This window comes from Battus philenor, unplaced genomic scaffold (genome assembly GCF_028537555.1).
Source record: "Battus philenor isolate CCGP_79_NKW_IND1 unplaced genomic scaffold, ilBatPhil1.0.hap1 SCAF_3, whole genome shotgun sequence".
NCBI lineage: Eukaryota > Metazoa > Arthropoda > Insecta > Lepidoptera > Papilionidae > Battus > Battus philenor.
In genome coordinates, this window is record NW_027181693.1 from 4,904,242 (window position 1) to 4,928,523 (window position 24,282).

At 32.6% G+C, this 24,282-nt stretch overlaps 2 protein-coding genes across 7 annotated transcripts in view; one reads left to right on the forward strand and one right to left on the reverse strand.

Moving 5' to 3' along the window:
- LOC137927119 (guanine nucleotide exchange factor DBS-like) overlaps positions 1-24,282 on the reverse strand; it is a 117,200-nt gene that overhangs the window by 48,733 nt on the left and 44,185 nt on the right. For all 6 annotated transcript variants that reach the window (XR_011107743.1, XM_068770920.1, XM_068770924.1 and 3 more), the window contains exons 6-11: positions 23,298-23,417; positions 22,596-22,716; positions 21,181-21,331; positions 20,514-20,668; positions 19,235-19,405; positions 17,961-18,098 (exon numbers count right to left, since the gene is read on the reverse strand). Coding sequence is in view for 5 of the 6 variants with exons in the window: in XM_068770920.1 (XP_068627021.1) it covers positions 17,961-18,098; positions 19,235-19,405; positions 20,514-20,668; positions 21,181-21,331; positions 22,596-22,716; positions 23,298-23,417 (856 nt within the window). In the remaining variant the exon portion in view is untranslated. The remainder of the gene's footprint in view (positions 1-17,960; positions 18,099-19,234; positions 19,406-20,513; positions 20,669-21,180; positions 21,332-22,595; positions 22,717-23,297; positions 23,418-24,282) is intronic.
- On the forward strand, positions 21,772-22,554 carry LOC137927105 (E3 ubiquitin-protein ligase CCNB1IP1-like). Its single transcript, XM_068770896.1, has one exon. The coding sequence runs from the start codon at positions 21,772-21,774 to the stop codon at positions 22,552-22,554; it is 783 nt and encodes a 260-aa protein (XP_068626997.1).

The following is a 24,282-nucleotide window of genomic DNA, read 5'->3' on the forward strand; positions in this document are numbered from 1 at the left end:
ATTTGCCTTAAAAATTCGAGATGCTTTTAAGTCGTCTATATTTATGTTAATCATGTCGGCCGAAAGACGCCCTCTACAGGCTTTTCCTAAATATGCCACAATAACTGGTCTTGATCTGTTGCATCCCAGCTACTTCTCGCGTTTGCGATATATTTTATTACGAAATAGTTCGCCTTTAAAGAAAATATAATTTTTGAAGCTCTTGCAAAGAACGGCAGCACGCTCACCTCACACCCAGGTAAAGGGAGAGAAAATAAATAACGTCCACGCACCGGTAAGGCCCGGCCAAGTAATGTAAATATAATAAGAAAATTATAGAAAAAAGGAAGTAAAAAAAAAATTTATAAAAATATTTATAAACAGGCAGTGATATAAATGAAATAATTTTAATAATAAGTAATTCATAAGAGTGTGAAAAATTGTACCTTAGATAAAAAGACTACCATTAGGCGGTAGAGGTTCTAATGGCGATATAATAATAATAAAAAATAAACTACGAAATAATAGAGCGTAAATTAAAATTATCATGTTTGAGTTTAAAGATTACCGTTGCTATGAAATTAAAGAGGGCTATAAGATTTTTTACCTAATATATAAAAGTGAACAGCACACGTACGTTCCATATGCTGGGTGGACGACATTTTTATCTCAGATTAACATTTTAACATAAGACTTTGAAAGAAAACGTTTTCGTATCGTCGTATCGTATTGTATCAAGTGATCGACCTTTATGTTTATTCTATTTTTGTCAATAAATATTATATTCCAAGAGAAATTTATTTTTTCATCAGTTATTAAACAATACATTATAAAGTGAATAATAGTATTACCAACAAATGTATTAACAATTTAGACAATGTAATCATAGCCATAATTTAACTACGTCTTAACTTATCTGAGTTTCAACAAGTTTCAGAATGCGGCAATGAAAGTTTACAACTATTTTACGAAGTATCTTATCTAAATAAGGCAATGTGAGATCATAAGCCCTTGTTAGGTACGAGTTACGTTTGAGTCGACGTAACACTTTACAAACCAGATATGCCGACTTTTATCTACATCGTTGTGGTCTATTCCTTATTCCCTGTTTCAAAGATATACCATTTTTCACTTTTAAATTTTGTAATTTTTTATTTTAAATTGGTATTTTACAACTTTTTGTTTCTAAATATATTGACGATACAAAAACGTGAAGGAATCTTTATAGGACTTATTGTTTAAAACAGCCTGCAGAGTTTAATTACGCAGAATTTTTAAGAACACTTCTTTTAGTTTACGAACGACCTCTACGTTCGCCACTGTTCTAATTTTTATAATGTAAATTAGGCTTTTAAAACAATAAGGCAATTATCATTTAACATCGGAAATGAATACCATATTCATACATTTAATTAACTTCAGTTGTTTATATTTATCGCAAAACTTCTCTTTATCCGTGGTTTCAAGAATGTTAACCAACTACGTATTTGGATTATTCGTTAGCTGGCACCTAGCAATTTGAGACATTATTTTTTTTAAAGCTTCGACTTATTTACTGGATATAAGTAATAATTTCTCAACGTATATCCGGCGATAGAAAGGCATTGGTAGCAGATAATTTAATTCAAGAATTTGTTTGGATAGTAAAGAGATTCATTGAATGTTATTTCAATGAATCACCTTGAAAATGGCGGGCCGTTGTATCCTTTTTTATGACAGCGCGAGCACAGGAAGCAAGTGCCATTCATAAAATTATTCCCATATCGTTTTAAGCAGGATAAATGTTTTCTACATTATAAGTACTATAATGCATATTGATGACTTTTATTACAACAATCACAATAAATTTTAACAAGCTTTCCTTCACGTTAACTAGGTTCAAATGTCGGAATACTAAATTAATATATTATGTAAAATAATACCAATACAGAGAATATACATAAAAATCAAAAGGAATATACGCGATAAAAAAATAACTTATTTGTGAAAAACTAAATAGATTCGTCAATAAACGCGCACAACATGTTTCATGGTCGTGTAAGAAAACGTATCATTTTTATTGAACGTAAAAGGCAATGATGACAAACATTCACATTAAATACAATCAACTTTCAGCTTTACAATAGTAGGTCAGTAGCACTGCAGATACAGACAGACACACGATCGTTTATATGAATCAAAAACATTACGATGATTGGGCGTAAATCGTGAACTCTATGCGTTATTGCGCAGTCATTGAAATTGTCGGAGTAGCACTGAACTTGCCATTTCAAATGTAATATTTTATGACCTTGCAACGAAAAATAATACTATGAATAAAGTACATAAAGTTAATACGCATTATGTACATAACTACACTAAAATATATTAAAAAATGTTAATATATAATATCCTTGGACGAATTAGCTATGGTAATTGAGAAACTTTAAATAACCTCATATCTGTATCTAATGCGTAAAAAACAATTTAATAGTATAATCGTTTATAATAAATATGAAGCATTCGCTCATACATATGTATATTGATTTTTTAATTCGCCTGCAAAGTGCTTTTCGAATCGAAATAAAATGTTTATTTTGGTATTTAATAGAAATTTTTTTCAGTGTACAGTAAAGTTTTGAACGCTAAAAGTATAACATGAATCAATCATTCATATTGTAACTTATTTGTTATATATTTTCAGAATAAATATAAAAAGATTATCATCATTTAGCCATAGTTTAGCGGATTGACAAGTAGAAATAGCAATAGGTATACCAACTAGCACATAACAGATAGCTGTACGGGCCTTAAGATTATTGAGACAAGACTACAGACAGGCAAACGCAGCTTGATTCGTCATGATAATAATACTTATTTCGATTTATCATCAATAGTATAAACAGTAAAATAATTTTTAATAACTTGTAAGTTAAAGGTATATGTTTTATGAGCTTCTAATCACTGCTTTTAAAATGTAAAGCTAAATGAAATGGAACAGAATAGTTATAACCAGCTTAATTACCAAATTTTCGTTCAAAATCATCGCTTTCTGTAAAGCATTGTAAGGTAAACTGTGGTTGCTTAAAAATATGCAATTTCTGCCCTTGTCCATTCTTCAAACCGTTAAAAAGTTTTAAAGTAATGCAATTCTCTTACATTTTAAAGGACTTTTAAGCGATTTGAACTTGTGAATGAATTTTTAAATAACTATGGATAAAGTGAGTTATCACAAAATAAAAAAAAATCGAGTTTTCTATTAAATTAGACTCTTCTAGCATTCACTCATGACGTACAAAGTAACCGCTTACTGTGAATGGTCCTTAGTAGATAATAGTATTAATAGAAACAAGTTTTAGATTGTTTCAGATCGGTATTTCAAAATATAACTTTTGCGCACTTTTCCACATTTGAGGAGAACGATATGGATAATATTCTAATACATGAGACCAATCATAAAAGTGTAAGTATGTAGTTTAATAATAAACAGTAAAAGAATTAAGTTTAGAATTTCAACACGCGCTCGTAAACCTTATTTTTTTTACAATCGTTCGGTGTTTGAAAGATTACAGTTTGGTAACGGTCGCCGCGCGCTAAATCATTTAATGATTCTGCTCTACCGTTAATTGTTGTATCAATCGATTACACAGACGACTTTGAGCGTATCGTGATTTAAGATTCCATACGTTGGAGTAGCGCGTCGCTCTGTGATTGATAACTAGATCCATATCAATCTGGTTAGTGGACCATTCACTCCATGTTTTTACTGATACTGTTTTGATACTTGATATTACACGTTTTATAATTTAAATTTATATTTTCTAGGTTTTACAAATTCTATCAAAAATAATTATTTTATTACGCACAAAATGATTTAATATGTGTTTTAACTACACAATGCACGAACACAAGCGTTCTGATATAAATATGACTCTTGTGTATAGAGGTTTTTGTTTGCCGAACATTTTATTCTATGCAATTTTTAAAACGTATTAAATCTATATAGAAGAAATAAAATCTAAGGGTGTTCCTAGGCACAAAACTCCTGATTTTCTGGACTATTTCGGCTAATTGATTTTTCATATTATAAATGTCAAGTTCATTTTCGTCAAGAAACGAGAAAGGTTTTTACGGCAAGAAAAAAATTAAATAGACTTTTATTTATCAACACAGACCACAAGGTAAATTGACTAAATTAAGCACACCTGTTCCCAGATGTAAAATTTTTTGATGTCATCAATCGGAACTATAAAAGGGCGTTTTATAAAACAAAAACATCATTACTGAAGTTTTACAGTTTACGAAATAGTGCAGTATTATTATACGTAATTGCCTGATTGTAATTAAAACTCTTAAACAATAAATAAAATCTCCAAAATACGTTTTATTTATTAACTTGCACTGCTACATGACAATAATTTTTGATAGTACGAAATCTGTCTAGTAATAAAATAAAAATGAAGGTTAAGGAGGCTTTCAAAATGTTCGTATGTTGAAACTGCCCATAGCCGGGAAGTCAGGGTCAACGCTTCTACTGTTTTGGCTACAGTGTGGGCGAACAGCATATGGGCCTCTCACGTTCGACGCCCTGAGGATCTACTGACCGGTCATTAAATTATCCTTAAATAGAAATATTATTATTCTGGGTTATAGCTTTAGGCATCAAGAATCTCGATGATTATAATATCCAATAATTTTTAATCTTACCATATGGCATCTCAATAGGCATCTGAATACATGATAGTTATAAGTGTAAAATCTTTGAAAAGGACGAATGTGTTTGCGGTCAAATATCATTTGGTATACCCTACCTAAAAATCAATGGTTTTAAAAATAATAAGAAGCGTAATGACAGATTAATTATCGTTAGTGATAGTAATCTCTGCCTGCTTTGTACTGCGAGAAGTTATTTGCCTAATGCTTTACAAAAGAGTTTCAGAGAGATCTTAAAGTTGTTAAAAAATAGGTGTAAAAACTTAAAGCATTCCTGATATATGAAATATACATTCACCATTTTAAAGCTATACACAGCTATAATCATTTAATTTGAATAAAAAAGCAATTGTAAATGTAATAAAAATATGCATAAAATTGCAAGTTCATTCTGAGTAACTTGTGCCAGCGAGTAAGCATTACTATGAACCTGAAACAACGGTGCTTGTCACAATTATTTACGAGATGATTTTAACAAAGTAAATGATTTATTTCGTTCACAATATTATAATGAATCACTAATCATCAATTGTTTTGTTTAGTTATGAAACAAAAAGATACATAGCCTCTTGTAAAACACTAAGTGTATGTATTACACGCCTCATTACTTATAAATAATTCAAGTAGAACACAACAATAGTTTTAAAGTAACTGAGGATTTTAACCGCAACGTTAGAAAGGATGTAATGAAGCGAAAAACAAGCACGGCCTTTAAGACAATAAACAAAACGGTTGCTTTGTTTAAAGGGACGAAGGAAGTTCAAGATACAGTGGTTTGTAAGGACATCGGAGTGCACTTTGTCAGGATATTAAGGATATTAGTTTTCATAGCATAAACAAAGGCAAAAAATAAACGAGAGAGGATGACATACTTGATAAGTTTAGGTGGTAAAAATCGTAACACTCAAGTGTATCCTTTCGTATAATAAAACATATTTTTTGTTAATACAATTTGTGGGAAAGGCCAATATGTTGTAATAAGAAAATCTGACTTCAATCCAGATTAACTACTTTCGCTTTAGATCGACTGCTAATCGTTTCCTCGTCAATAACGTTATTTACAATTCGTTACTGAGCCTGGCGGAAACTTACATACTTTTGATTTATTTTTATTTACAATATATAAAGCATGTGCTAAAATACTTAATTTTTTTCGATACAGAGTGTATTAAAGTATTACCATTCTGATTGTTTGCGACAAATATATATCTATACAGGATTTAAATTAAGAACGAGCTCCAGCTTGCAAATTTCAAATCCCTATGGCCTGAGTTTGACAAAACTGTTAAATACAGACATACTCATGACGGTCTGTAAATAATAGATTTAAAACGATATAAGAAAAAAACTCCATAAAATTAATAATTATAATAATGGAAGAGATTTGACGTTATAAAAGTTTTAATATAACTAGTAAATAAATAAAGTTATCACTTCCCAGAGGAATCCGTCGCAATGTATTTTGCATGTACTTTCGTTTTTAACGAATTTGAATAAAACGGGAAGTCGACAATAGCCGCAGCAAGTTCCGAGCAGCTGTTATTCTATTGTTGGGCATGACATAACTCGTTTTTGCAATGGGCTGAGATAGCAGATAGCAGGCTTGCCACCGCTCACCTTGAGAGCGGAATGTCACAGTTACCCACTGTTAAAACATGTTCGATTTCGCCTCAGTTATTATTTTGTCCCATAAATGTTATTTACAACTGAAGATGAGATAAAATATTTTAAATTACAAAACACACAGCGAGGCTAGTAAATGGTTTATCATAGACAGTGATACAATCTTTCTATAACATATCTAATTAATATAAATATATTGTTAGTTTGTTATAGCAAATTTGTTTATCTTTAGGTAAAAATACGGATAGGCGGAATTATTTCTTTTACTGAATGAAGTCTAGAACTAACGTTATTAGAGCCATAATGGTCTCATTTGTTCTACATTTAAAATTTTCTGACAATATTATCTGAATAGTATTTAGTGTTTTAAAATTTCTAACTTGATTTTGATATCAATTGTCCTTTTATTATATCTATGTCATAATGAACTTAATAACAAAAATTCGTATATTACGTGTGTTACTTATATACATATGTAATACACAATAACAACAATTTGCGCAATTATACTCAGGACACAACAGTGCTATTTGTTTTAATAATATATATATATATATATATATATATATATATATATATATATATATATATTTGTAGAATTAATTACGCTACTGAAAAATTTATTCTAAAAATGTTAAAAAGTGGTCACTTTTAAATGTTATAGGCAGCCATATTAAGTAATTCAAGTGTTGAAACGACCTGTGTCTGCTTCCCACGTTAAAATCTATTTGTTAGTTGATGCCACATAATTGTATAGATCTAATACTTATTCCTTAAATGTTACTACTTGTACTCATGTATCACTTAACCTGTCAACTGTCTAAAAACATCTGTCCGAACTCCCCGAGTGCATACGGGTCAGATTTACCCAAAATAAAGTGGGCAACGTTACATCGAATAGCCATGAAAAAACTTTAAAAAGTTTAAATCGATTGCTCTGGATGTACTACAGACCACAGAATCATGTACAAATATATTTCATTTATCATTTAAAAAAATTCATTCCCGACACTGACAGGCGCCATGTTGCGGCACACGAAGGGTACTTCTTGTCATTTATGTCTTAGTTTGGATGTCTGACACATAGCTTATCCCAAACACCCAGATTTCTTTTTTCATAACCTGCTATATGCACACTCACCCCCAAATTGAAAGAAAGTACAATACAAACTATTCCAGTTAAAATTCAATCTAGACCTTTGCAATCTGCGGCAAAAATTCTTGAATGATGCGATAAAAAAGCCTAAGAATTAAAAAGCTTCGCAGCAAAATCGCGCCGGCATAATGCACTACTTGTTACATACACGCTTTTTTTTCCTGAGCCACCACCTCGCTGCCCTCTCCCAAGGTGCAGTACAGCAGTGACGGTAAGACTATGGTGTAAAGTGATATAGACTAAGTGCCTCCAGCCAGTGGCGTAGCTATGGTATTTGGGGCCTGGGGCAGATTGGGGCTTGGTGCCCGCCCCACCTAAAGAGTAAATAATTTCAAAATTCAGAACAGAATGTAGTTAATATATATTTTTTTTTGGTTCAAAATAATAATAAATATATATAAAATAACATTAGACCTTAATAAAATTTATTGGGAAAATTTAAAAACGAACATTCCTCGCTTTTTGGCCTGCAAAGTCATTAATCACATTTTCAAAATCAATAGTGTCGACTAATTCATGTTCTATTGACATTATTGCAAGATTATTTAATCTATTTATCATTAAATAATCTTGCAATAATGTAATAATTTGTTATTTTGTCATTTAGAGCCCTTTTAAAAAACACTTTGTGTTTTGCGAATGAAAGGCTTAAACACTGTGTATATTATAATTTGTAACCGTTTTTTTTTAATGTTCATATTATTTAACAACTTTTTTAGCACAAAAATAGTAAAATCCGATATTCTTTTTATGTTATTTACTTTAAATAATGGTTTTCATTTTTCTTTTAACATTTCATTATTCAAAAAAAAATTCAAAAAAAAAATAAAAAAATTATTTTCATCTTTGGTGCCCCCCCCTACTTGTGGTGCCTGGTGCGGCCGCCCCGCTCGCCACCCCCTAGCTACGCCACTGCCTCCAGCTTCAGCGCTTTAGCAGAAAACGTAGATAAAACAGCAAAACGCGTTAGAATTCTACCCAAACATAATTTATAGATATTCTTTTACGAAACGCGATTTTAAAATAAGCATTTATAGTCGATTTAGCAATAGGTTTAGGTTATATGCAAAATCTATAATCAAAATATGTTAAGTAATACGAGGTAAAATTATTTCACGTAACCTAGATTGTTTGAAAAGAGATTGTGAAATACTAGCTTTTTTTTTCTTTTTTTTTTCTTTATTTTTAGTAGTTAATAATATTTTGTAATTTTAATGTAAAATACAATACGGTGATGTTCTAAAACAGAAGTTCATTGTAAGTTATCATAATAATGTCGGCATATAAATAGAGAGACTTACTTTTTTGTGTAATCTTACATTTACGATTCTGACATTTAATTTAATTTAATATATATATATATATATATATATATATATATAATATATATATATATAATATATATATATATATATATAAATATTGCAAGAAACCACAAGTAATGTTAGTAATTAATGAATTATTATGGCATTTATATTTTTAGTGATATCTCCCTAAAACTAAAATTATAAGCTAAAATTTTGTAAATAGAAATGATTAAGGAGAGAGATGACATTTTCGTTATTATTTCTATGTTTTTATAAAAACACGTTCAGCAGCAGAATGAAGTTCGTAAAACGACGATTAATTTAGGCATGTTAAGCAGATATTGAAGAAGTTAGAAATAATGCAAGAAAGTGCAGTCTAGCTATGACTGCGCCGGTGGGATCATCAAAAACTACACGACTTATTTTGATCACATGACACTTGAAGAAACATATATTTGTTTTAAACTATAGAACTGTTCTAATTTGAAAATATAAATCCATCGGCAATAGCAAGAGAGGATGTTGTAATGACCGGCGGGTGGGTCAATATGATAATGCTATTACACCGAAAATTTCATAACAATATAATTTCAATTTAATAGCTCAAAAAGCAACGTTTTGACGTTTGATAGATGTTTAACAACATGATTTTAAACACGAGACTTATGGCACGAATAAGTTTACAAACGTTAGATTAATCAATTCCTTTCACTAAATATTTGAATAACGAATTGGAATTTAATGGTATTCCAGAAGATTGAGGGAGAATGATTAAGTAATATTTAATAGCTTATGCAATTTTAAAATGCAACATTAAATTCGATCAATTACATTTAGTTACACAATCAAAATTATCGTCTTTAGTTTTGAATTGTGCTAAGTGAATTAAAATATAACTATAAAGGGATATCATTCTTAAGTCATGTTTTCCATCTTGCACAGTCAAAGGCCAAAACAGGTTAAATGAAAGTACCACCTGTCTGACCCGATAGCAACAATATCTTAACTTTCTTTAACCTTACTTAAAATAAACGTACACAGAATGTCCCATAATTCTACGTCAGGCAATTTGACCGTGATTGGACACAGGGACAAATCATTCAAAAATTCATTTATTCAAACAATAAAAAATCACGTATTCATGACACGTTTTAAAGTTATTGCAATTACAAAAAGTAAACGGATTTTATTCAAATCTTTTCGAGTTATTATCGTCCTGTTTCCGTGAGGAACGTTCTAGAAAGCGAAACTCAAAAAATTATACTCCAATGGCCGGAATTTAAATAGAACAAGCATTTATTATCAAACCTCATTATTTATATTACGTCTATAGTATAAAACAACCGTGTTAAATCACCATGTACTATGCAATTTTTTTTATAAATTTACACACCCTTTTATACGATTTCAGTCTGATTGATTTATAAGACAACCTTTATATAAGCTTAAAATGCATGGAAGCCAAAATCTGCAGGAACTATTATTTAAAAATCACCTCCCACGTTTGACATGCATTATCAAAATGGTTGAAATTGAAAAATCAAAGTGTCCATATGTCCGCCCACCGCAAATCCACAACAGATTATCGCAGTGCATTATCGAATCAAGCCTTATTGGAAGGTGTTGCCAGCACCCGTCACTTACTCACCTTGATAATACATAGCATTCCTTTGTACAGGAAATTGTACTCCGGTCTACATCAACGCTATTAAAGGTTATAATATTACAAATAATAACAAATTGTGTAACAAATCATAGTTACGGTAAAAAAACACACACACACACACACCGGGACAACAGGACGCTCCAATAAGTCCATTCCCGATCAGCTAACATTAAGGACAGGCTTCCTACAATATGCTGCCAACGAGGCCTAAGTTATTTTCACTTCGACAAACTTCTTATAGGTGGGAAAGTAGAAAAGTAGTAGTAAAAGACCACGTAGGCGATCACCTAACTTCTGGTCTCATTACACTAACAATTGGACGCGCTTTTGCTTCGAGCACCCAAAGGAAAGCAATTTGATAGTATGGATCTTGTCGTCGATTCTGTCAAGGCCTTCAAGAATGAAGATACGACAGCAATGGAAGCAATAGAAAACATAACATATCAATATTAATTTTCCGTCCAGTTTTTTATGCAAGACCTCCTCCCATTAGGAGTTTTAAAAATTCGTTAAATTATGAATTTACATAATTTCAATGTTTTTGATTTAAAAACATTAAAACTTTTTTTTCCAATGATTTTACATTATGTATAATATTTAAATTCATGATGCCTAGTTGATAAATTAATAAGAACAAAGGCCAGCAGTCGTTAAATAAAATGTCAAACACTTTACTGAAGGTTGTTTTAATATAGTCATTATCGATTATAGAGATGTTTTTTTTTTGTTTTGCGTAATATTTGAACAAAATATCATTTGTTAGACTGTATAATTTACTGCCTTTTATTATTATCGAGGAATGTTGATATCAATTGTTTGTCATTTGAAATTCACGTGGTCCAAAAAATACTAGTACCTAATCCAGGCGTTACTAGTGTTGTATCTTTTTTTTGCTCGTGGGGAAATCCTGAAAAGGGCTATGCCGACCTCCTACCGTCTAAAACCCCACGGTCTTCTTGAACACCTTTTGTTAAAACCACGGGAACGCTTTCGCATACTACCGTAGTTTCAAGGGCGGTGGCTTCGTGCCTGAACTCCTTACTTGCGGCGGATCACCCCGAATCCCTCACCAAAACCATGTTAAAGGGGTTGTAGAAAGGCGCGGTGTAACACCCTACGACGTCCAGGTCTCCGACTGATGATGGGGACCTCAGATGTTCTTTCTCTCTCTCTCCGCAATTTCCTTCTGCATCATCACTTTTTCGCAGAAGGTTATACCAGTGCTCTACGACTGCCCGTTCTATACCATCGCCTTAACAAAGCCTAGTAACGATAGGTCATTCCCCATCCGTGTTAGTGAGATCTCAAGCTGTACACTCCTCAAGCGTGTGCTGAGCCGTATCTTCTTCGTTACTACAATGAACTCGTCTTTGGCCTATGCCAATGTCAACATGTAGCAGTATTTCATGTTAAAAAATTACTTCCCGTCGACTCAGGCTTTCTTGTATACGGGCAATATCTTGCGCCACTTGGCTTGCACGTTTGTGTAATTGATTAGCAACAAGACGAGTCTAATTAGTTGCACGCCAGATGATATGGCGGATGGTTTCAATTACTACCAATTTTGCAAACAATAATTAAACAATATAATATAAATAGGAATACATTGTACGTGGCCATGATACTGTTAAAAACTAGTACGGTCACTAGCCCGAATCTTCATAACCAGAGAGATAAACATATCTACAAAATATATCATGTAAACATAATTGTCATGGTCGTTAAAGTTGTCAAAAGACGATGGATGCTGGCGACTTTCAACATGTCCCGTTGGAAGACCATGAAAGAGACCATGTCCAGTACAGGTCCTCCGACGGCTGAAATGATGATGATGATGAAACATAATGTAAAGACTGTAGGTTTGAAAGTTAAAATAGCGAGCAGAACAGATTGCAGATGAGGCCTTTAAGTTCTGGAGTGGAGACCACGGACTGTCAAGCGCAGCGTTGAACTTCCACTCATAAGGTGGATAGACGACCTTGTTACAGTCACTAATCGGTGTAACATTACTCCTGAAGATGCCCCGTGGAGGGGTGAAACACGTGTTGAGTGATTTAACGGTGGTAGTTGTGTAATTCGCATTGTTTGTCGCATGCGCATTTATCAGCGGGCTGGCGGGCGGTGCACTTTATTGCACGACTACTACTGCATTGGCGGAAATAGCTATGTATTGGTCCTTTTCTTACTTAGGATGGACTTCCGCAAAATAACGCCTGAATCCATTAGATACTTGTTACAGTTGTTCGAAGAAAGTGGATGCAAGCTGCTTCTAAGCGGTCCTATAAAAGATCTATGAAAGAGACCCATAACTAATATCGGACTAACTTTGGCTAAAATGGCGATGATTATGATATAGTCGTTGAAGTGTTACTTCAGTTCGAAACCACAATTCTACACGCCCAGTCCACACAGTATATTTTTCCGATATATAAAAAATATACTTCAACAACCGGATCTAATGGTCGCTATAGCACCACGTAATTACGTTTCACGCGAACATTGCGGACGAGTATAGTCACGGATATTGCGCCAGGACCCTATGGTTAGAGTACACAATGCGCCATGCTTTCTCCATACACCATAAACACGGGGAGATATCAATACGCAACACAGTATCGGGTTTCAATTTAATCGTATGGAATTTTCATATAATTCTAATTTTAAAACAGGAAAAGCGTGTAGCTAGTTTAATAACATGCGATTATCTAACCAGTTGTACGTATGCGGAATATGTAAAACATTTTTAACGTATTTTTGATTAATTTGAGATGCCAAAAAAATTGCTTACTTAAATATAGAATAATTGTATAATTCCGCATAAAGTACAATGTAAATTCCGTATGAACAGAGAATAGTATATTTTGAATAATGTACTAAGATTGTTTATTTACATAATAAAATTTACATATATCTTCAATTTATAAGAAATTTAATAGATATAATATTTGACATCGGTTGAATATTTACATAAATTGCAATAAATATACGACGGCATGTAGCAATTTTAACAATTTTATAACATGTTTGCAATCTTGCTCGATCGGCAGCTATAATCTCCGTTGCACACATTTGAAATATTTTAATGCGATGTTTTATAATACAGACTCTGGTATCCAAGTTGCCCTTTGGTTAGCAAAGGTGAAAAGCAAGGACGCAGATTGCTTGATAATTTGTACTAGTATAATTTAACTTCGACATACGAAAAGAATTTTGGCATGACCTTGAGAAGTTACTCTTAATGACTACGTATATTCTAATATGTAGGTTAATTTATATGATCTTTAGCATAAATGAGTTAATATAAGGTAAGTAGTATACTAAAATAAGTGTACAATAGCGAGTATAAGGTTTAATAAGTTGAAACGTTTTTGTAAAATTAGATTATCATTATAAACTCGTAAATATGAGGTCCATACATGAACGAAAGTAGCTGTCGTAGACCATCGGATTGGCAAGGTGAAGTAATAGTGGGCAGGTCACACGTGCTGAATGCAAGCCACTCCTAACCATACCTATTGGAAGTCTGTGAGGGAGGACTATGTCCAGCAGTGAACGTCCTATTGCTAAAATGATGATGACGTCGCATAAACCGTATACAAATGATTGCAAAAATTACAAATATGACTTTATTCATTAAACTAACGTCTAAAAATAGTTACTAGTACTTAACAACGCATTCAAAAATATATATATTTTCATCTGCGCTAAACATTTCTTGCAAGGGCTGCAATTAAGTAATCAAAGAAAGATGCATGCGACTTTCAAGCCTCATTTTCCGACCCGGCTTACACTAATGACACGTTTCTTTTCATGTCTAGAGTTCAGTCAACGTGTTCGTAGCTTAAACGCACTATTCTCTATCTATATCTATGACTACATAATCTGTAGTAACGCCGATAATTAAATAAAAGATATTAAAAAAGTGTTTTGAGACGAGAAGGACTAACGAGAAAGTACAATTACATAGATAATATAACAAAACGAAAATTTTATAATAACAGTCTGTGCCGTAGAGAAGAGCAATGCTCCTGGCTTTTTAAAGTATGTACTCCTTCAGAAAAAAATCATAATTTCAGTTTTAAATGATAAACAGGTAAAGTAATTTTATCGTCATAATAGCAAGCGGTACATTAACTTTAAATAGCGTGCACAATATTTTGATTTTTTTTTTTGAACAGAATATAGGAATACTATTTTATGCACATTATAAAACTCCTTGTAAATAACGTTTGTGTTTTCTAAAAGTTTGATACGTAGAAATCTCAGAAGTGTAGACACTAATATCTTTTTTTTAAAACTTGACAATTAAAGAATTAATTTTATCTGTAACTTATTTAACAAAGTAAAATATTGAAGTACCAAACGGCAAAGAAATCATCGTAATTGCATAGAGTTTTAGTGTTAAATTATTTTAATTTATCATGTTAATTGAAAATGTTAAGTGTAATTTAAATAATACTCAATTTCGTACTCAAGGGTGGGCTAATGCAGTCGTTAGAAAGTATGTATTTAACAGAGGCGGTTCAATCACATTATAACCCATCACTAGCACGTTCTGTATGGTATGAAAGCTTTGACATTATACATAGCGTAGTGATGTCACCCTTCATAAACAAGATTTTTATCTACATATGTATTTTACAATTTCCTGTAGGTGGATTTAAGAAAACATGGTTAATACAAATTAAATGAAATTGTATTGAAATTTTATAGCTTACTAACTAGGCATATGTGATACATTTAAATTAATTCAGGATACACAAAGAAATGAGTACAAAAGGATACTTATTTTGTAAAAAATATGATTTATACCAAATCATTGATAAGCGTAAATATTTGAAAATTCGAAATCTAGAATAAATATAATGTGTACGTTATTAAAAATTACTCGACAAATTTTATTTTGTTACGTAATTATCTGAAATGCGTTGTAAAACAATAATCTTAGGTGTTATGTGGTCAACTTTATTTTATTCGCACGGAACTCACACTGCTGCGTCAGTAGGTTTCGGAGGTTTTAGGGGGCATGGCGCAGAAGTCGCCTATCCTAAGACCTCTTTAAAGCTAGCGAAGCTCGAGGACTCCCGGGGGAGCCTTGGAACGGGCCGTTGCAAACTACTATTACAATGGGTTGGAAATTTTGGGAAATGTGAGTTTCAATGAAGCAGGAGATAAATGGCTGAGTGTCCAAGAGCACACAGTTTTTTTTTCATTCTTTTAACCATATTGGCGACGATAAGTGATGACTTATAAAGCTAGCGGGTTGGGATGATGAGTGTGTGTACACGGAGCAGTGGTAGCGTGGTGGAAGAGGATTGAGATTTTCGATCGTAGGTTGCGAGTTCTATTCCCGAGTTACAATTTTGTATAATTGTCACTTTTTGCATTAATTATATGGATTGCCACTGCTCAAAAACAAGTTCGAGAGGATGGGCAGCATCCTCTGTGAACTATAATACTACAATGCGATCGCTAACCTGCCTGTCAAACGTGGTGATGGTGGTATATTCTCCCATAGATATCTTTGAGAGAGGCCTATGCCACGTAGTGGGCATCTATGGACGGAAACTACGACGACGATAACAATGTATTTTATATTATTATACAAATATCGACTAGTACGCAACCTCTCACTAGTGGCCCTAACATCAACAACACGTGTGCCATTACCTTAATGTGTAGTTGGTGTGTACTTTCTAAGAAACAAGCTGGCTTTTTACTTAACTCCACGGACTATCTCCGTTGTAATAACTTCCCTTTAAAAATATTACACGTAGAAGATGAGTTCTCTCTTGGTTAATATTAAAAGAGAACTCTTTGTGACTTACTTGTTCTAATTGTAATAAGCGAAATATTTTTTTATCAATACAGCCTTATTCTAATTATTTATTCAAGTATACATTAACCACGTACTTTTCAAATACTCAACTATTAGCATTACAAAAGGGTCTGTACAGCCTGTGCCTAATCTAACATCAGCTCGCAATGCTGATCTACTGAGAAAGCCGGTCAGAAATTCAACAGTTGCTCTTTTTAAATAAAATCTAACAACGTCTAAAGTATACACTATAATATCAACTGTGAAAACAAGTCAAAAAAGTTAATTAAATCCTATCAACTCTTTCAATATAAGTGATTATGCTTAAAAGTAACATATATAGCTATAGTATTTTATTGTAGGAATATATTGAATTTCAAATCCAAAAAACATGTTTCAGAATTATTAACATTATACGTAAAACAATGTACATAAAGATGTTTATTATTATAATATAGAACTACGTCTAAATTTTATTTTCATTGCTTTGAATTTTTGTGAGACGTTGACGCCGTTTACTATATTTACAAATTGAATATCTAATAAAACTCTCTTGTTAACTTATGTCTTAGTAAAAAGTAAAAGATTGTAACCTTTACTTTCTTTGTTTGACGAATGCCAAGTGGTCTAGTGTCATTACGAATGGTCATCACGTAGTTAATACGTAATGAGAATATAAATGCGAACGCGCAGGAAAGTTGTCTAAGGCGACACAACAAAAGATCGTTAACATTGACTTTGGACAGTGCAGCGAGTGTTCATACGCTTCTAGGTTTTAATTTTGCATGTAATTAGATCAATATCAACTAGTCATACTACCACTCCTCATTCGTTAGGTTTATGCTTTCAAATGCTTTACATTGAATTACCTTCATGCAATGAAATAAACTATAGTCTAAGGAATGTTTATTTTAAAGAATAACTTAATGTTTTGTTGCGTTGTGTAATTTTGTACGTGATTTCAGGTGAATGTATAAAATTCGTATGCGCGAACTGTAACGTAGTTCGCTAAGTTGTTCTTTTGTTTTATACTTATAAATGCAAGGTTTTTACAAAATTTAATTTGCATTTTTATATACATATTTAATATCCCCCTCTATTTAATTTTCTAAAGATCAATTGATTTACATTACGTCATCAAAACGAAAATGCGAGATAGTTTACAAACAATTATTAATTGTCATGATCTTAAATATCTACCTCTCTATATTTTTTCTCTCTTTCTCTTTTTTGTATTTTATTTTCTTACAGAATTAAGAGTGTAGAATTTTTTTATTAATCTAGAATCATTTGACACCACGCAAAATTATATATATATACATTTTTCTTATATATATTATGACTATAGTAGCACAGCCAAATATCATTGGCGAATATAAAGATCAACGAATCCGCTGGCTTGGTCACTTGGAGCGAATGGGATAGGATCGGAGCGTGAAGGTAGCGTACCTGGAAAAACCGAGGGGTCAAAGACCAGTGGTAGACCCAGGTATCGCTGGATCGATCGCGTTGAGGCAGATTTGCGCGAATTGAATGTCAGCCAATGGCAGACGATGGCGCAAGATAGAGGAAAGTGGAAATCTCTCGCTTCGGAGGCCAAGACCCACTTTATGTCACTGAGCTAGCGGAGTAGTAGTAGTATTTTTCTTATGTTTCGTGACACATGTTTTCTTTAATGGTTAACGCTGTGCACGGAATGATAACATGTATGGCACCTACCTGTTCGATGGTTGCAGGCATCGTGGCGCTCTGGGGGGGCACGGACTGTACGGGACGTGCGGGCCGAGCTGCGGCTCGCTGGAGCGACGCCCGCTTCACTGACACCATCAGCCACACGTCTTCCACCCTTTGTGCAACCTGTAAATATCTTTTTAATAACCTCCTCATCTAATAATAATAAAAATCTTTAACTCTCTACAGAGGGTCTATTTCGTCTAGATTCCATATGTTTATTTCAATGCCTTCGGTAAATTACACGATTCGCAATTGTAATGTCAGCAGCGGGAAATCTATTCTCCTATTCCTGCGGGCTGTTACTGTCGTCGTGAAGGATGATTATCAGTTATCCTTCACCGAATAATGATTGGCATAGGAACCAAATATTAGGAGCTCATTCGGTACAAGTATATAACCCATCTTTGCCTCCTGTAAAGGTGAATATACGAAAGGAATTTCTTAATAATCGCCGCAATTGCCATACCCCTCGTAGAAAATGCGCAAGACCTAAACACACGTGAGAAGTATCACATCAAGATTATTACCAGACCAAAGCAACACAGAGCCTATGAGAACTTATAATTTTATGTAAGAGTCTCTGTGTTTGGCACTAATCGGTGTAACATTACTCCTGAAGATGCCCCGTGGAGGGTGAAACACGTGTTGAGTGATGTAGCGGTGGTAGTTGTGTTATTCATATTGTTTGCCGCATGCGCAATTATCAGCGGGCTGGCGGGCGGTGCACTTTATTGCACGACTACTACTGCATGTGCGGAAGTAGCTATATATTGGTCCTTTTCTTACCTAGGATGGATTTCCAAAAAATAACGCCTGAATCCATTAGATATTTATAATTTTATTATCGTTTAGGTTCTTGTGTATCAATTTTGCACGAAGTTTTCCAAAACTTTCGTTATAAATTCAAACAAAATGTTTATGGGTGTGATGAATCAAATATATTTATCAGTAATCAGTTTTTATTGATTGAAATACCACGTCACTACAGCATAGGATCCCTTTATTAAGTATATACAACTACAGACATCCATAAAAAGGAAAAAAAATATTAGCTCCGACTCTAATTTTGAATAAACTTATAAATATTGATCTAAATGATGCAAAAGAACAATAAAAATATTTACAAACACCTTGTCTTAACGAACTGGTTACTGCAATTAAATGTCATTGCGCTCATTTTGCGTCTGTTAGAAATGTGAAATGATATTAAACATTGTATAAAAAAACAAACGAGGTAAAAATACAAGTAGAATGCATACCTGAGAGACGAGTGCTCTAGTTTCCTGTGTCGCAGTTTGTAACAGCATATCCCGGAACTGTTCTGGGGATGATAGGCCAAAGGTCTTCGCGTCTTCCAATAACTTATCCACAGCTATCAATCCACCCTCCCCGGCTAGGATTTCTACGCCTGTTGCACACCATTCGTTCGCCTACATAAAATTAAAATAAATATATTAAGTATTTTCTAACTATATAACACAATAAATTACTAAATTTATTACATATTATCAAGAAAAAAGCGTTAAAAACTGGTCCACAAATTCACAACCTATTGACAGTTTTTGTTATGGCTTTTATTTCATTGTCAATTATGGCCCTGCTTGTGAGGCTTCTTACACCTTCTATCTTATTCTGACAGGGACTTTTCTTTTAAAATATTTATTCTTTTAAATAATTTATTTTTTTAACATTCTCTCTTCTATCATTCTTTACATTATCTATCATTATCACTTAAGATTCATGCACCGCTTCTCATCATTCTCCAAATACATATCTCGCAATCTTTATTTTTATCATTTTTAATATTTTTATTATATATTTATTTTTAATAAGTCCATTTCTAATTTACATTCAACATTTTCGTCCATTATTTAATATTTTAGTAAATACAGTTTTATATTTACAAAAAAAAATTATCTTAGGTCTTTAGAGAGTATATAAGTCTATAGAGAGGTACGAGAGTATGTATATAAAAAATAATGAGGTACAAGAGCTTACTTCTGAGAGATCTATGTGAATTTTGCATACAATATGGAACAACATATTTACGTTAATATTGATATTTAATGTTATTACAAATACATAGAAAAAAAGACAAATTAAAAAAAAATGAAAATAAAACATTCATTATTGTCTTCGGTATATACTAAAATAATTAAATACGTGATCAGAAAATAGTGAAATAAAAATGATTGAAGAGGCAGCGCACGTAAGACGCTTAGCCTGTCTTGTTGACGTAACTTAGCTGCCTTAAAAACCTCAGCTCGGGTCGTCACATCACATGCAATATTAACTGACTGAATCCATTAGTACGACACAATACAGCATTTAAAAAAAAACACAAAAATAAAAAAAAATGTTCTTTCTTAATGCTTGGAAAATAAATTTTACATTTATTGCACTTAAAGTTAGGCCAAACAACCTACTACACTACCTTTCTAATCTAAACTTACTGCGATGAAATTGAAGTAAGAAGTTTATCATGAGACCTTATTTAAACAACTTCATTTAAAGCAAACATTAAATTTTAAACTGCACCTTATCTATTCTGTCCATCAGTTCCCGCGCCTTGGTTAACAGCAAGTTCCGTTTCTGTATCTTATCAATAAGTAAAGCGCTTGTTCTCCTTAGTTCCTCACATTTAGATTCTATATGGTCCACAGAACTTAACGGGTCTTTCATTAGTTTCTCCCCTGTAATAAAATAAAAAATGAAATATACTTTTTTATCATTAACAATGTTTTTTTTCTTCGTAAATAAACGAAATGTTTATTTTATCTGTGGTTAAAAATATTACTTATAAAAGTAAAAAAAACTGGAATAAAAGAAATAAAAAAAGGTTTAAAAACTTAAGAACCAAAAATAAATTATATAATATTTTTTGGATAATATGAAATAAAAATTAAACTGTTAATGGTGAGGTAACAACCGTATAAAAAGTTTTCATATAAAACCATCTTTAAATTTTATTACTTATAATTAACGCCCGCTACATCATCTGCTCCGTTCAGTTAGAAGCGTGGCCGGAAGAGTATATATTAACGGTGTTCAGCGAATATTTCATAGTTTTTTTGCCCTGGTTTTGGGAGGTGTCGTTGCCCTTGTCTTAACATGAAAGGGGCTTTTATTTCATTATACCTTTTTCAACAAAGTTTTATCGACACTCTATTCAATTCTCGTCTCTTTAATTAAAGATATTTGTTACCGTCTTCAATAACTGATGACGCGGTGTCGAGGTCGCAATTACAGAGCTTCTCAAAATCGTTTGCTTCCTGCATAAGGCTTTCTACCCTGACAGCAGTCTCACCGACCTCGGTCATATCGCACGCGGTCTTTAGATGATTATCTAGAGTTGCCTAAAACACATAAACAATATAAGATGCTAATCATATAAACATTTTGATAATTTTTGAATTATGTGTAATAATAAAAATACTAAATACGGTATCCAGAAATTATTATCACAGATAATTTAAGAAAATAAATCTGCAGTTCTCAAAATATTATATTTTATATCGCACTTAGCAGAGCAATATGAAATAAAAGTCGTAACACTTTTTTCTAACCCTATACCTATTTATATATATATATATGTGTGTGTGTATTATATATATACTATTTTGTCAGAAAATATAAAAAGTTTTCATTAAAAAATTACACAAATAAAAAAAATAATGTCAACTACTATTTAGTTGTCATTGTTTAAAAAAAAACATCTGTCAAATTTAGTTCAACAGCATGCTAATTATAAGGATAAATATATTGTTTATATATTATTGTGCAATTTAAATAAATAATGACTTTAGATATGGTCTGTAATTTTCGTAAATGCAGAAGGTCGTTATCAAATCATGCGTGGGTTACAACTTGCTCGCACGCGTTCTGCGTGGAACACGGTCATAAAGAATTTAGGCGAAACGCTGAAAATTCTTTAACTTGTCCAGCTTGTGGTAATGAACTACGCGATAAGTTTGATGTGATTCAAGCAGACCTAAAACCTAGTGAAACTTTTAAATCTATAGTATTGGCTGGAATGAGACCTGATACGATTATGGATGTGGCCATGAGAGCAATGTCATTTTGGTCGTATCAAATTGAACAAGAAACGCTTTACCAAGAAAATTTAGCAAAACATTCCAGAGATAAACTTCAATGTTTAGAAGAAATTAATAAACTTAATCTACAAAAGTTAAAAGCTGAATTAGAGACGTGTAAACGTAAAGTTACATCATTGCAAGAGGAATACAATAAAAAAAATAAACAAGCCGCAGAACTTTCAGCCTGTCTGGAAGAAAAAACAAGAAAATTACAAAAATTAACGTTTCAATTGGATGCTCAAAAAAGGAAAGACATTCGTATGGGCACTTTTGAAACGAGCTCAAACAATGAAAAGCTAATGGAAATATCGGACTTGGTAGGTAAAACGGTTGCCTCTGACGCTTTTATATTTAAGCCAATGAAAGATGCGGAAGTATCCCGCCAAATTTCTTCACCTAGGACCCCGATGTTCGATTTCCGAAGAAGGAACAAGCGACCGGATAGAAATAAATCTTTCAATTTTCGACCGTTACGGTCGTAGTGTAAACTGAAAACCAAAAAACACAGTTAGTTTATAGTTACCTGCATTTGTTTAAAATTCAATAAAAAAGTGCGAAATTGCAACCAGTGGTTTAATTTAGTGGAATGTTTTTGCCAAAAATTGTCAAATTGCCTCTCAGTCTCGTCCAGTTGTACCAATAATCTGAAGAAAAAAAAACTATTGAGTTATACACAATACAAACATCAGTTATAAAGATATTGAATAAGCAATATATATACATACATAGATTCTGGGCCTAAACAGTCAGTTTTAAGTCAAACCGCAAGAAAATAATGTATGAAGGGATACGATACTTGCTATTGTATAGTAAATATCCCATGTATCTGGTTAAAAATTAACGCAGTTTATAAGCTGCAGGTAATAGCAGATAAGCTACGTTCGTTATTTTTTAAAACAATAAACGTGAGTTTCATCGATTTATATCCTCACAAGCATTAAAAGGGACATTCCTGAACACAATGGTATTATGTGTTTAGAGACAGAATACAATAATGCACTATGCACAGAACAAAAGACCGGAATCGCATTAGTTATTTTAGCACGTATAATATTTTAATAGCACTCATACTATTTTAATTATATTTTAAATTACATATTTACTAAATACGACATATAATGGAAATGTAAACTGATTGTTAATGCAGAAAAGCATGTATTAAACATTTTGAAAAAAAATGTTAGCATTTTAATGTTTTGATTTGTGTAATTGAAATGAATGTTACCTTTCCACGGCGGCCACGTGACTTATAATATTATATGTAAGATTTGGTTTTCTGACTTGCGTCAGCAACTCCTCGCCTTGCGTCGTTGCTGCTGCTAATTCAGTTTTTAAAGCTTTATACCTGAAATTTAAAAACAATGTAAGATATTTATATACATAAAGCGTTTATAATAATTAAATATCCACTGTTATAGAGAAGTCGTTAAATGTGGGGAGCACAAGACCAATCATCATTTGCGGGACGCCTATGCCTTACAGCAATGTTTCCCAACGTGAGGCCCACGCCCCACAGGAGGGCGATTTGAGTTTTAACGGGGGGCAATTCTAAAATGGACTCGACACTAGTTTATCTCTATTGCTTTAATATTGAAATGATGTATGTTACATGAGGGGTGCAAGAATTTTAGAAAGCCTATGGTGGGACATGGCACAAAAAAGGTTGGGAAACACTGCCTTACAATGTCTATCGGTTTACATGTTGTAGAGTTCTCCAATCAACTGTAAGTTATAATAACGGCTTTATAAATAAGCGTGTGTGTCAAAGATTTAGAACTTATATTTATTGATGAAGATGCCTATCTTAAAAAAAATTACAATTGTTATATCGATTTAAAAAAAAGCCATCCATCAACATAATGCTTGTTGATTAACTAAATACACAGGTATTTATTTCTTTATAATATCATATAATTTTTAGGACGACTCTCAATGACAGAGTCGTCAACAGAATGGCTACCTTTTAAATTTACATTTAAAACGTACTTCGTAGACTTTTAGCGTAACTTTTTGAAATAAATACATAAATAAAAGCTATCTGGGGAGCATCGGATGGGGCCGCGGTATACTATAGTTTCATCGAATTGAGAGACCAAAAGTCTTCAATAGCTTCGGCAGACGCTCTATGGAGGCTCAAGGGCCCTCTCTAAGGAACCTCGGCTTGGGCTATCACTCATTGGCTCTTTTCATTTAGCAAAGAAGTTTTGTAC

Excerpts from the sequence above, each read along its gene's own strand:
- LOC137927105 (XM_068770896.1), top strand. The coding sequence starts at position 21,772 with ATGACTTTAGATATGGTCTGTAATTTTCGTAAATGCAGAAGGTCGTTA.